We start from the raw sequence: 14,898 nt of genomic DNA on the forward strand, positions 1-14,898 counted from the left end.
AAATGGACTGAGGTGGGGTGGGCACCTTTAGAATGGATATAAAGGGACCAGTGTGTGAGATCCGGTGAAGAAAGCATTGATAAAACTTGCTTTCCAAGAGGGTGCACGAGTGATGGAGGGACAGTGAGAGTTCTGCAAGGGGTATCCCTGAGACCCTGGTGTTTCTCCATGTGGGTCTGAAAACCACTTGCATCAAAATCACCTGGGAGCTTCAGAGTGTAAATTCCTGGGGCTCACTCCTAAGAGTTTGATTTTGTAGATGGAGTGGTGCCCAGGAATCTACACTATTAAAAGCTCCCCAGATGATTCCAAGGACTTCCCTCATGGCTCAGACGGTAAAGCATCTGCCTACAATGCGGGAGACCAAGGTTCGACCCCTGGGTCAGGAAGATCCTCTGGAAAAGGAAATGGCACCCCACTCCAGTACTCTTGCCTGGAAAATCCAGTGGACAGAGGAACCTGGTAGGCTATAGTCCATGGGGTCGCAGAGTCAGACACAACTGAGCGACTTCACTTTCACTTTCAAATGATTCCAATGCACAATAAAATAGCTATGCAGTCTACACTGCTGAGAGGTCAGGAGCAATACCCTTTCCCTGTATCACCCTCATGTCTAATATGTTGCTTGGAATTAGTCAGCTGTCAGAAAATGCTTGCTATGGTGAGTGAGTAGCTAACTCAGTGGAGAAGATTCACAGATGACTTGAAATCTCAATCTGAGCGGCTGAGAGCACTGAGGTTCCCTTAACAGATGTGAAGGAGAAGGCAAGAGTAAGCGGAAGCTCGGGGTGGATACACAAGCTAGAGATGGTGACTTCCAAATGCCCATGGGTAATGTGCATGGACCCGGAAGTGACATGAGGTCAGGCAGGTTGACACCTGCACACTGGTTAAGGCTGTGGCTTGCTGAACCAAAGTTTGGGGGATATGCATGATGAAGATGGTCAATAAGGAGGACGAAGACACAGTGTGGGTATGACAGGAAAAGGCAGAGCCCAGAGAACCCGCGATGCAGGGTCCAAAAAGAGGAGGGAGGACAGAGAATGGAGAGGTTGTCTATGGGGAACCTGATGGATGAGCTATGGGTCACCAGCTTAGTGATCAGGAATGCCCCTGGTGGCCTTCAAGAGGGCGATTTGGAAAAAGTGATGGGAACAGAAGCCAATCACAGAGATAAAACAAGGAAGCAGATCAAGAGGAAAGCTGAAGCCGCCACTGGCAGAGTTTGCCCTCCGGGGATTTCTCATGGGAGAGCAGAGAAATAGGAGGACAGCTCTAATGAGCTGGCAGAAAAAGGCAGGGCCTTGGATTTCATCATCCCTGTGGCTGCCCCTTGGATGGTGGTCTTCCGTAGGGACCTTTTCTTTCTTCTGTGTCTCTCCATTCACTTCCCAGGTAATCCCACCCACAGCCTCAACTTCCATTCTCTGCTGAGGAGTCCCATGCCAGGCTTCCCTCTGCCCTCTGCGTGTTGCCCAGGAACCCGGCAACACGACTCCATCTCGGGGACGGATTCAGCTATTCCCAGCCTCTCTTGGTTCACCATCACCCTCCCCTCCACCCAGAAGCCATCCCAGCCCTCCATCTCTCTTCGTCACATCCCGCGGTCGATGGAGTTCTGTAGGGCTGACCTCCTTGGCAGCTCTTCTCCAGCTCGCTTCCTTTGTAGCTGGCCTGCGCTATGGCAGTGACCTCAGGCAGATCTCCCAGCCCCTCCCAGGCCTCCAAGCTGAGCCCAGAGTCCTGTCCCAACAGCATTAGCTGGTCAGGATGTCCCAACCCTGTGACAAAAGAATGACGCCCAAGCTCTTTTTGTGGCTTTGCCGTGGACTGTTTTTGCACCACACTTCATTTCAACCACGCTGACTCACATGTCTCACACACGCTGGCCAGGGAGGTCTCCGAGTCTTTGCTGGTGCGGGTCCCTGAGCATGGAAGTTTCTTCCCCTTCCCTTCTCTCCACATCTCAGTTCCTGACTTGCCCCACCACCTCTGGCTGCCATCTGGTCCTCTTTCTATTTGTGACCAGAAGTCCCTCCTTTAATAGGGACCATTCGCCCCTCCTTTCTGTGCCTCCCCACTGCCTCCTCCATGCCAAAGGCTCTCGGTACTTTGCGTATCTCTCTTCCAGCAGACCATGAACCCTTTTGGTGGGGAGGGGAGGGGAGGGGCTGGGGGTGGGGTGGGAGTTGCCTCCAGAAATAGTTACTTCCCAGGAGGCCACTGTTGGACTCAGAGCCTGTTTTGTTGCCTGGAAATAAAATGAATTCAACGGAAGGCCTGAAATAACTGCATTAAACATAGCCTTTCTCAGCCTCCCTAACTGACTGCTCTTTCGCTTCCTTCATCTCTGCCTTTTCTTGTATTCACTCTCTCCTTCCGTACCCTCTTTTGTTTTTCCTCTTTCCCCTGGCTTCTTCCTATCCCCCTTTTTCTTCTGCAGGAACTTGCACTAGCTCCTGGCACACCTGTCCTCTTCTCCTCCCATCTTATTGTGTGTGTGAATGTTCTTCTGAAAGCATCGACTTGTCACCGGCAGACAAAGTCCTTTGCTTTGGAGAATTTCACCAGGAGGGTGATGATATTGACAAATGAGGTCACAGAAGGAAGAACAGGCTGCCTGTTTTCAGATCGACACTATTAACTGAATCTGATACCCAAATAAAGGTCCTTGGGTGGAAACGCTGGTTAAAAGTCCTCCTAAAAATAGAAGATAATAACCATGCGAGTGCAGTATTTAAGTTCTTCCCTTAAGAGGACGTATTTGTGGTTTTTTCCTTTTGGGGGCCAAGGAATCTCCCCAAATATCCATGAACATCCAGGTATCCCCCCCGCTGGAGGGAGGACACACGTGGGGGGAACACAGGGTCTCTGCTGGCCGCAAGTGCCTTCTCCATGCTGGCTTGACAGTCCCCTTCTTCAGCTGCTATGAGATGGGACCAGGCTGTCGGCACCCTTCTGGAGGTTTCACAGAAGAGGACACTCGCAGATGCCACCGCCCCTCAGTGAGAACTCAGTGTGGGAGGCGGGCAACCCGCTTGCCCTTGTCCAGATCTCATGGGAACCGGCTGGGGGACCCGCCGGGCTTCACAGAGGCAGCAACATAAATGGGCAAAGAGTTAGCCCTGCAGCCACATGAGATCAATGGGATTTTCCTCTCTAGTGATTTTCAATAGTAGGAATTTGGATCCAGTGTCAATAGCCTAAAACCCACAGAAGACTGCCTTGATTCTTTTAAACCTCTATTTCCCTGACACAGACACCAGCCCAAGTGTTTTCTCTGGTATCATTGTCCCTGACATTGTTATCTGTTGTGGTTGGCTTTTGAGAAGAGAGATGGAAGCAAACAGAGCAGTCCCTCTGCTGTTAAAAATAAATTAAGGCTATTGAGTTCCACTCGGTGCTAGAAGGAGGACGTGGAGCACCACGCAGAAATTCTGTGTTTACATTGAGATGAAGAACTGGGCAGGGCTTTAAGGTTGATCTAATCTAGGCTTCTCATTCTGCAGCAGGGGGATGTGAGGTTCAGGGAGGCCAAGTGAGGTGCCTAAGATCACAGAGTTGAAGGCAAAACTGGGAGCAAAGCCCAGGAACCTCCTTACAGTTTACGTGGCCTTCAGAATGGCTCATAGGCTAGGTCACACAGGCGTGTATGCTCAGTCATTCAACTGTGTCCAACTCTTTGAGATCTTACTGACTGTACCTGCCAGGCTCCTCTGTCCGTGGGATTGCCGGGCAAGAATACTGGAGTGGGTTGCTATACCCTCCTCCAGGGGGATCTTTTTGACCCAGGGATTGAACCTGCATCTCCTGCATTGCAGGTATATCCTTTACCACTGAGCCACCGGGGAAGCCCCATAGGCTAGGTCACTACTGGGTTAAGTAGGTGCTAAGGGCCGATTCCCCAGCAATAGTCACAGCAAACCAGCTGGAACACTCTGGTTACACAGGACCCCAACTTGCTGCCAGGGAGGCACTGGAGCAGTGGGGGGCATGGCAACCAGGTGGGGTAGGTTGGCACTGGCAGGCCTGTCGGTGGTACTGAACGAGACAGGAGGGGAGGGGCAAACCCTCCCAGGGTGTCTGTTTCACAGGGGCTCCAATAACTCATAACCATTCCCACTACAGAGCAGGCTGGTCGCTCCAGGTCCTGGTGAAAAAGGGACCCCACCTCTCCATACGCTCAAAGAAGAATGAACACCTCTCCCTTCCCAACAAATGCTCAAAAAGCCCAGTCTTTCTCAAGAAATCTGGTTCCCAGTGTTGAATGCCCTTGTTGTGTCTGCCACTCCATGTGTAACTGAAGTGCCCTAAGGGAGTGTCAGCAACCATTTTCTATTTAATCCTCATACTCTTCGAGGCTGGAGTCCTGAGTGTGTCAGTGTTACCCCTCATTGCTGAGTCAAGGCAGAGAGGCTAAAATGCAGCCATCACACAGAGGGGCTTCTTGGGGTTGCATCAATGCTTGCACAGTAGCACGTTAATGAGTGTTAAAACTGACAGCACAAATATAGCGTTCTTGATTTTTTAAAATTACAACTCTGTAACAAGTCATGCTGTTAAAACATACAAGAAATACCAGTTAAGCCTTCAAGGAGATAACACACAGCGTGTACAGATCACGGCTATCCCAAAGTGCATAACATACTATTTTCTTCGAAGTGAGGCAAGAATTAGCAGGTAGTTCCATTATTTGAACACTAAGACGAGAAGAAATAACAAATCCAAGCGGTAAATACCAATTACTACCTTAGGAGCTACACATCAGCTCGGCATTACAAGATGCCCCTCCTTGGTAACAAAGCCAGGAAATGTAGGGGGTTGACAGAAAACACTGGACGATAACCAACATGCATCTATGCAGTAAAGACACGGTGTCACTTCCCAGCCAGCACTCTCAAAATGCTCATCACATACATTTCGAGAAAAGCATGACCTATATCTTTGTCCCAATGGCTTTGAAAAGAACAACCTTCAAGTGTTGGCAGTGAAGCTGTTCTCAAGCCCACAGCTGGACATAGGTGCTTTGAAGCTTCAACTGTGTCCTCCAAAGGGGGTTGATGGGTCAGTCTGGCAGCCTGGTAGTCAAAGCTGTCAGCTAATAATCATACTCTCAACTCCAGAAACAGAACAGAAAATTTCCCCAACCCCTCCCCAACCCCTTCCCTGCACCGAATAGTTTCAGGGACCAGAAGAAACTGCTCCATCAAATGTTATCTGACAAGGTTAATCAAAGCCCCCCCGAGAGCTCTTGTGAACTGCGTACCTGGTACCTTGGTGCTACTTTATGGGAAAGGAAGGAAGGGTTCTTTCTCCCTGGATCAGAGTTCCATCTTCATTCTCTGTGGGAATTAACTCCAGTGTTCAAGCCCGCTGGGTTGGTTTCTCGCCCTCTTATCTGAAACCACTGCTTGGAGCCCTCAATGCTGTTAGGCTATTCTCATGCTTGGAAGTGACTGAAATTCCAGGATGGGCAAAATAATATTTTATAAGAGTATATATATATATGTCTGTACAAAAGATATTAAAAAGACAGTCTCTAAAGCACTTTGGGATTCCCCCAATGAAAGGCACCAGATAAATGCAAGTCATCACCAAAATGAAAAGTTTTCCAGCTTTCATATCAGCAAAGAGTAACCACTAGAAGTATCTCTGTTTCAGTGGTAAAAACCTTCCTGTTTAAAAAGAATACTGAGGAGAGTGACTGAGCTATTTAGCCTCCGGCCTTGTTTCCTCTTTTCACAAGTGTTCTGGTCAGTGACTGTGGATACTATGCTCAGTGACCCAATACCATCAGCCTTGGCAAACTGAGCAGTCTTCATGAGTTTGTACCATCACCTGCCCCAGTGCAGCTGGAGATGATTTCATAAATTCTCTGCCTTCCAATGCTGCAAACATCAGCCAAAGCCAAGTGCTACATGTGCAAATTCTGAGAAATAACCCTGCGTGTCTGACTTGGTGGCTGGTTGCCCCTAAGGCATCTCACCTTCCCTAATATTTCTGGGAAACAGAGTAGATGGTAGATCAGGTAGCGCTAGGAGGTGGCTGCCTCCTTGCTCCCTACGAGGCTCCAGTCTGATGGAAAGACTTGAACTGGGGACCCAAAGGCGTAAGTGACGAGTGCGTTCATCCACCAAATGACCCGCTCTGTAGTAGCCATGGCAACTACAAGTACATAAAGCCTCTGACAAGATCCTCACTCTATCTGAAGGGTATGTACTGCCTTCAACCAACTAAGAGACGAAATGGACCTTTCTAAGGAAGATCCAAGCCCTCGAGAAAAAGCCTGCCTGACTCCACGTGTGGACCCCTGGATTCTGTAGCCTTTCCAAAGAAGAACAACAATGGAGGCCAACTGGAACACCATCTGATTGCCTAGAATATAACAGAGAACTACCCAAGTTAACCCTTCAAAATGCTACATGCTGGTTAACTGAAGAAGAAGGAGGAAGGGCATTTTGGAAAAGGAAAGAGTTCTTAACCTTCAACCCAAGTTTGAAAGTTTAAGGGTCTTTAAAATAGCATCAAGCTTTTCAAGAAGTTTGCAATTATTTATGATATTTTATTAACTATGCTTTTTTGTTTTACAACTCTCCTTTCTCCTGGCCTCCACCAACCTTCCCCCCAAAAAAAGGCAGCTGAAATGGAAATAAGAACTGTAATATTTCCATCCTGGATAAGCCATTTGTCTATATTTTGAGTACACACTTCCATGCCACCAGGTGTCCATGTCAAACCAGGAACTCTGGGGGTGATTAGAGCATTGTGTGTTACATACCGTATCCTAGAAGCAAAATTATCTAAGTAAACTCTGCTTGGAAATAAAAGCTTTATCTAAGCTTTCAGAGCAGGTAACAAAATTTTCTAAGCTACTGCCCTTGCTAGCAGCCCAACAATGTTTGCCTCAGAAAGACAATACAACAGTGAACTTGTTAGTTGAGAAAGACAACACGATCTTATTTCTAAACACCTTAAAAAAGGAACATTCCAGAAACATGCGAATAGCTAAGACACAGCAAAGTTTGGTCACATGACCTAGACCAGCAACCTCAGCAAGAAATAAATGTCCCTGCAACCACCCAGGAAAGAGTGAGGCCTGATTCTGAAAGATCTTCAAGCATCATGCGATTTGGCCTATGTTCAGCTGAAATCCCTAGCCCTAATGCATCTATTCTTGGGGAAATTTTCAATCTTCACTACATGTTTAACAAAATAACATTCTCTAAAGAGCAACATTTAGAGGTGAACAGGGGTGTACATCATTTGAAAGGTGAGCAGGGTACCCATGCAGGTCACAAGGCTTACAGATCATTGACAAACAACTCACAGACTTGAATCGGTCATGTCTGCTTAACTTCACATTCTCTTTGTTTGATATTAAAACTAAATGAAAGCAATGGATAAAGAATTGAGATTTTGTTTTCACCCGACTGTGAGCAAAACCTCTTCCTATCCTTGCAGGCCCCACAGATGTGTTTCCACAGGACGTATTTGTGGGGGCTTTTTGTACGGAACTCACATGACAGCCTCAGAAACAGGAGCACAAACAACTCAGAGACAGTCCTGGGCCATGAGCACTAGATGAGAGAATACAATGAACGGAGAAATTAGCATTCTAGGTGGTACTCATCCGGCAGAAAGGTGAACATATTATGCCCACGATGCGAAGACCAGTGAGTGTCATTTCACTGAAAGGTGCAAAGGCATGGTGTCAGACACACCACCCTCTAAAAATGATCCTAAATACTGTAGAAGCAACCTGGGGTGCAGATCCCATGCATTTTCTCCCCTTTGGGGCTGGGCATACTCCTCACGCCATAACCCTAGGATACCTGAACCGTGCCAGAGGCACAAGAGACAGCTCAGCAATGTGGGTTTGAGGATGTCAAGCCCTCCCAGCTAATGTAGGGAATCATTTAAACTTAGTTCACTTGGCGAGCTCCTGCTCATGTTCGTCAGGCTCGCCATGAGGGATTTAACTTTATGGGCATAATAGTCCCTTAAATTGACGGAAGGGACCTCCTTCATTCCATCTCCGAAGTCACAGCTGCGCATAGCACTCTCAAGTTGCTTCTGGCGCCGATAAAAGTGGGAGAATTTATTGAAGATCAAGGTGATGGGTAGTACCACCACCAGGATACCTGCCAGGATGCAGGCAGAGGCGGTCAGCTTCCCTGCTGTGGTCCCCGGGACCACATCCCCGTACCCTACGGTAGTCATACTAACGGTGGCCCACCACCAGCAGGCGGGGATGGTGGCCAGGCCCTCGTTCTCCTCCTTTTCGATGGTATAGGCCACTACGGAAAAGATGGAAATCCCCACAGAGAGGTAGAGCAGAAGCAGCCCTACTTCCTTGTAGCTATATTTCAGGGTGGCCCCCAGGGAGCGGAGGCCAGTGGAGTGTCTGGCCAGCTTTAAGATGCGGAAAATCCGCATCAGCCTTAGGACCTGGGCCACCCTGCCCAAGTTGGCCAAGGTAGGCGTGCTCTCCACGACCAGGTTCACCACAAGCGTGATGTAAAAGGGGACGATGGACATGAGGTCGATCAGGTTTAGGGCGTTCTTGAAGAACTTGAGGAAGTCGGGGGCCACGGCGAACCTCGCCACCAGCTCAAAGGTGAACCAGGCAATGCCAAAGTGCTCCACAATTTCGAACCTGGGGTCCTCGCCCGGGTTGCCCTGGCGGTCAGGGATCTGGAAGTCTGGCAGGCTATTGAGACACATGGTGATGATGGACCCCAGCACCACGAGGATGGACAGGACACTGAAGACCCTGCTCAGGACCGAGTAGCCGGGGTTGTCCAGCGCCAGCCACAGCTGTCTGCGAAAGTTGCCCAGGGGCTGCCCATCGAACTTGGAGGCGTCGTTGTAGAAGGCCAGGATCTCGTCGAAGGAGGACGTGGTGCTCTCCTGCTCGCTCTGCTCGTCCCACTTCTCCTGCTCGGGCTCCACTTTGCGGCCGTGGTAGCTGTAGCTACAGCAGGAGTCGATGAAGAACTCGTTGATGCCCCAGTATTCAATCTCCTGGCTGAAGGAGAAGACGCACAGCTCTGCCATGACGTGAAGCTTGCCGGTGTGGTAGAAGTGCAGCACGTAGGGGAAGAGCTCCGGGTTGCGGTCAAAGTAGAACTCGCGCTGGGCATCGTCGTAGTCGTCGCAGAGCTCCAGAATGGCCTCGCGCGAGTGGCAGAGCAGCAGGCGGCCCAGGCGCGTTTCGGGGAAGCGCAGCAGCGTGTGCGAGCGCAACCGCTTCTTGAAGCCGCCCACGTTGATGCGGATCTCTCCATCCTCGACGTTGGCCTCCGACACGTCCCACAGGCTCTGGCCAGTCATGCTGGAGACGCCGGCCGCCCGCGCCGCGCGGGGGCGCTACACCTGGAAGCCAAAGCAAGCGCGTCGGGTGAGCGCCCGGCGCTCAGGGCTCGGGCACCCCTTCCCTTCTCCCCACCCGTCTCTAGCGCGCCCGGTCCTCTCCAGCGGGTCTCTGAGTACTGAAGGACACTGGGATGGGAGGACCGTTCTCTGGGCTCTGCCTCCCCGCCTCCCAAAGAAAGGCTTGGAGTTGGGGAGGGCGGGTTGTGCTTCCACTAGCATGGCCGCGCCCGCACCCTCATCCTGGGGGTTCTGTCGGTCGCTTTCCGCTGCCCGGGGTCGCACCCCAGCGGCTCCGCGAGCTGCGAGCTGACCTTGCCCGTGGGCGGGCCGAGGAGACGCCCCCGCCCTCTCGCCGCAGACAGGCGGGACCAGAGCTGGGATGCGCACCGGCAGGGCTGGGCCGAGATGGGGGGGCGCGTAGCATCGGGAGGGGGAGGCGGGGAAATCCACCTCTCGAGTCCTTAACCCCAGGACAGGGTAAAGGGGCCGGCCCGGCGCCGCCGGAGTCCAGCCCCCCAAGACTGAAGCCCCCCTCGTCCTCCGCCCCGGGCTTCCCCCGCCCGCCTGGCGCCGTGCCCCCGAGCCGCGTGCGCCGCGCCTTACCCGGCGGAGCTACCCCGGCTCGCCCTGCGCGTTCTGGAAGCGCTTACCTGCGAGCTCTGGGGCCCGCGGCCGAGGCCGGCGGGAAACTTCCCCGACCTGCCGGCGAGCATCGCTGCGGCCGCCGCTGCCGGCTGGCTGTGCGTGTGCGCGAGGGTGCTCTGAGTGTGTGTGCGCCTGTGTGTGCGCCCGGCGGGCGGGCGGGGTCCGCCGAGCGCCTCCTGTCTCCGGCCGGAGAGGCCGCCGCCGTCCGCAGTTGCGGGAGGCTCACAGGTGGCTGCGTGGCCCCGACGCTAGCAGAGCCCACCCCTCCTTTAGATCCGCGCGCCCCTCGGCACCGAGGAGAGACAACGACTCGCGCCGCAGCCCGCGGGAGCCGGAGCGGGAGCCGAGCCCGTGCGCCTCTGCGCGGGCCCTGCTCTGGGGCGCGGCGCGGTGGTGCTGAACGGACAGCTCCGCGCCTCCCAGCTCCCCGCGAGGCCGCCGCCCGGACTCCGGAGAGGCTACCGCCTCGGCGTCGCGGAGACCCCTTGGCGCCCGCGGCTCGAGGCCGAGCCGACACCTTTCCCGATCACTCACCTACCTCCCCTGATGACAGGCTGTTATGACCACCCTCTTGCTCCCAGGGCGCAGGCAGGGGGCTGCCTACGGTGACCTTTCCCTACTTGAGTCTCTCGGGCGGAGCCGACCTGGGGAATGACTGGCGACTTGCATCCGTCCGAGGGGGAAGGGCGGGACGTGAGGAACTCCAGGTTTCCCCCTTTCAGGGACCTGCTGAAAAGTTTCCTGAGGCTGCGGGGGAAGCGGGGTGGTGAGGAAAGGAATGAGAGAAGAGGGGGGAGAAGCGGGGGGCACGGAAACCCAAGGTCGAGCTCAGCCTAGCTTGCTGGGGCCGGCAGCGCAGGCCCTACCGGCGTGGGAGGGAGTCACGGAGTTCTGTTTGGGAGCTCTGTGTGGGCACTGTGTGTGTGCAGGCCGACGTGGTGTGCCAGCTTCGGAGGATGGCTGGGAACTGTGTGTGTCGGTGTGTATAGACTGAGGAAAGTAGGGCTTTGCACGGTCTGCGCAGCGTTAATTAAAAATAGGACCTCTGGGGTAGTGGGGGAAATGTGTACAGTGTGTCAGAACAGGGGAAGCCGGGGCTTGTCATTGTGATGTGTGCACACAATGGCAGACTGTAAGCTGTGTGTACAGCGTGCTGTATACAGCATAGTATTCCGTGGGGCTGTGACCGGGTCCGAGTGCCGAATGAAACGCGAAACGTGTGTATGTGGACACCACCGGGAGTTGGCGGGTGTGGATCCAGCATAGATGTGCGTAGTACCCATGTCTGCATTCCCCAGGAGACCAGTGGCCCCGATTTGAGCTCTTGGTCTCCTACGGTTGTTCCTCAAAGCACTGCCGCTGTGTTAGAGCTGAGAAATGGACCCACAGTCCCTGGGGAGCCCCCCTCCCCTTGGCTTCAGCCCCTTGCGCAGTCCCCTTTCGACAAGATGGGAAGCACAACGTGAACTTAGCAGGGAGCTGGTGGGCTCCAGGTCCCAGGAAAGCCCTCTGTGGCTCTGGACTACCAGAGCAGCCACCCCAGCCACTGCAGGCAGCATGTATTTTCCTTACAACACCCAGGTAATGCCACCTCAGCTAGACAGGTGCTCTGCAGAGCTTGAGTGCTCTGGGACTCCTTGGAGGGCCTGGGGAAGACCCTCGAGCTGGTTTCATATGGACTTTGGTGGAACCAAGCCTGGCTTTATATAGAGGCACCCTGTCCCTGTGCTAGCCACCTGCCTCTGGGTACGGGGGAGAGGGGTTGTGTGTGCCAGTGTGTTACCTGCACTAGGGCTCCACACTCATGTTCCTACAGGTTTCTGCAGGCACGGGGATCCCAAGGAGGCAGGTGCGAGGGAGAATAGTGTGGAAAAGGCTATATAGTATGAGCTTCCATTCTCTTTTGTCTGAAGTTTATAGAGAGAGAGGTGTGTGTGTGTGCGAGAGAGAGATAGACAGACTAGACAGAGATGGAGAAAGAGACACACACAAATAGAGGGCGAGGGAGAATCTGGTGTCTGCTGTCTTTGTCTCCATCCCTGTTTCTTTTGGGTCAGTGGACTTGGGTCTTTTAGGTCTTCCGTCTTCTGCTGGATCTATCACTGGAAGTCTGCGGCTCTCCCCACACCTGGCCGGGCTGCTGTCTGGGGGCCCCTGGGTCTCTTTTATCCCCATAGGAGTGCTGCTGAGAGTGCGCCAGCCCTTGCTGAGAGTGTGTTTGTGTAAATGCACGCATGATCAGTGTGTTGGCGCTGTGTTTCCATCCCCTCCCCTTGAGTTGGTGGCAGCTGTGAGACCCACCCCCCTTCTGCAGGCGCCCATAGCAGCAATGCCTGTGACTCTCTCTGCCCTTCTCCCCATCCCCTCACTGTGCCCTGCCTGGCTCCAGGCCGCCCGGAAGCTCACAGCCTTGCTTCTGCTTCACCACCACGTGTCTGCGTGGTTTCTGCAGCACGGCCCCCACTCCTGGCCACTCCCGTGGCCTTGGCCTCGCCCCTGACTCTTCTCCTAGTTGAGCTTAAAGCATAAATCACCTTTTCCATCTGGAGGGTCCCTCTCCCCCAGAAGCTCTTGGGTTTGATGACTTTATGGCTCTCCTCCCTCCCCTGCTCTATTTATTTGCCTGCCTCCTTCTGTTCTGTCTGCTTTTGTTCTTTGCTCATTCCTTCTTCCTTTGTGGTCGTGGAAGATTTCACCCATGGAGAGAGAGCCTCCCCCAGCCCCCTCCCACCTTTTGGTTCTCTTTGTTTCTCCCACATTCACGGCTACCCACCTGCCTGCAGACACCAGGGCTCTGCCAGGCCCCCAGAGTGCCCACCAGCTCCACGATGGGGTCCACAAGCCTCTTTTCTGCCTCTGCTCTGACCAGCCTCCCTCTGCCCCCATCTTAGCATCTTCCTTCTCTCTCTGCCTGTCCCTTGTCTCCTTCAGCAGCTGACTGAAACAGGCCCCAGCCCCTCAGGGGCCCCGTGTCCATTCCTGTCCTTTGTCAGCCTTTCCTGGGATCAAGGACAAGTCCCCACGCCCACCCTCCCTTGAATGGGAATGTGAACTTGGTGCCCCAAGGAGAAGCCGGGGTCTGGGGCACATCAGTTATTTCTTGCGAAGGCCGCGGCAGAGGCTTTGGGTCTGACAGCCGCCTTTGCAGAGGGTTAAGTGTGTGCGACAGGCAGAGCCACTGGTTTATTTCCCAGTCGCTGCACTGAAGAGGAATGGAGTCATCTCCCTCCTGTGCCTGGGAAGCTGGCTGTGTTTATGGTTTATTTAGAGGCCTGAGCCCTGATCTTAAAATACGGCTGCCTGCTCCAGCCACCCACAAGACCTGCCCCTGGTATGGCCTGCTTGGGGGATCCTGGAGAGGTGGCAGGATGGGGGAAGGCACCCCAGGAGAGGGACAGAGAGGGCCCCAGGCAGCGGCCCAGATCCCCTGCACCTGGGCGATTGTTATCTCTGCCTCCTCTGCCAACACTGATCTGTCGGTGGAGCCCACACATCTCAGAGTCGGCTTTTTTCTCTGACAGGAGAGGGGGCTGCCCTGGCAGCTTGGCTGAGGGGGCTGGGCTGCCTGACCTACATTCCCCCACGTGGAGGAGCCGAGCTCACCCCCGCCTCGCTGGAGTGGACTGATCACGGGCCTCCATCCTGCTTCCCATCAGCCACCCTTCCCATCCCAGCCAGAGTGTCTCTTAGAAACACAAATCAGGTCTTACCAATCCCTCCTGAAAACCTCCCAGGGGCTTCCCACAGAACTGAGCATAAGAGGCATGCCGGCCCTGAGTTCCAAGATCCCCCAGGATGTGCCCCCTACCCAGCAGACTTCAGCCCTTGGCTTCTTCTACATCAAGGATGCCCCAGCCCCAGGCCCCTTGGCTGCCTCCACAGGGCCTTTGCACCTGCTGTTCTCGCTGCTTGCCCCAGCACATTCACAGGGCAGGTGCCTTCTTGTCACTCAGTTCTTGATTTCAGTGTCACTGCCAGAGAAGCCTGGCTGCCCCATCTAAACGGACACCTCAGTCAGTTCCTACCATTTTCCCCGCAGCGCTCATATTAAGCAGTTATTGAATATGTGATTGTGTGATGGATATGAATGAGGCTCCATCTTCTGTTTCACGTTAGCCTGTGCCCCCTCTTCTTCCTCCAGGGGGATCAGGACAGCAGCTGGAGGGGGAAGAATTGCTGTGCCTGGGGCTGTGGCCCAGATCTCCCAGGCTCCAGGGTGCTCTCCCAGGCAATTGATTAGTCTAATGGATCTCATTCCTGGCTGCACATTGGAATCACTTGAGATTTTAAAATACCTGATGCCCCTGGATGCCTTGGGCCTCCACCCAGGCCAATTAAATCATGATCCCTGGTGCTGGGCCCATGGAGTCAGGGTTTTCTCTAAGCACCCCCCAGCCCCCAGGTGATCACAGTGTGGAGCCTGTAACTGAGACTCAGACCTTGCGCATCCTGTCTTTAGGGGCCTTGGCACAGAGCTTTGTGCCCTAGTGCAGCCCCATGATCAGCACCGAGGGCAGGGGCTATGTCTTAGCTCAGTAAGCACCCACTCCTGTTCTGACTTTAGGGTCCCTGCCTGTCTGAAGTCGGGCGCACCATAAAGGCTGGGGGCCTTTTTTACCACCTGCTCTCAATTCCTGTCTCCTGCAGGTCTCCTGGGGACGGCGCCTCTCAGAATCTGGCTCCTTCCCCTCCTTGGATTTAGGGTGGAAAAGGGCACAGAGAAGCTGCTGGGGGCAGAGGCTGAACAGAAGAGGGAAGCAGGCGGGGAGACCTGTGCTGGGAAAGCGGGGCTGAGGCTTGGGAAGGAGGGCGTAGGGGAGGGGGGACTGGTGGGGGAGACTGAGAGAAAGTTGGGAAATGATGGATTTTAAGAAGTTT

At 53.8% G+C, this 14,898-nt stretch overlaps 1 protein-coding gene across 1 annotated transcript; it reads right to left on the bottom strand.

Moving 5' to 3' along the window:
• Positions 1-7,899: 7,899 nt before the first annotated feature.
• On the bottom strand, positions 7,900-9,333 carry KCNS2 (potassium voltage-gated channel modifier subfamily S member 2). Its single transcript, XM_069600822.1, has one exon. It carries the CDS (start codon positions 9,331-9,333, stop codon positions 7,900-7,902), a length of 1,434 nt encoding a protein of 477 aa, XP_069456923.1.
• Positions 9,334-14,898: the final 5,565 nt, after the last annotated feature.

The sequence above is a fragment of the Ovis canadensis genome, chromosome 9, assembly GCF_042477335.2.
Source record: "Ovis canadensis isolate MfBH-ARS-UI-01 breed Bighorn chromosome 9, ARS-UI_OviCan_v2, whole genome shotgun sequence".
In the NCBI taxonomy this organism is placed as follows: domain Eukaryota; kingdom Metazoa; phylum Chordata; class Mammalia; order Artiodactyla; family Bovidae; genus Ovis; species Ovis canadensis.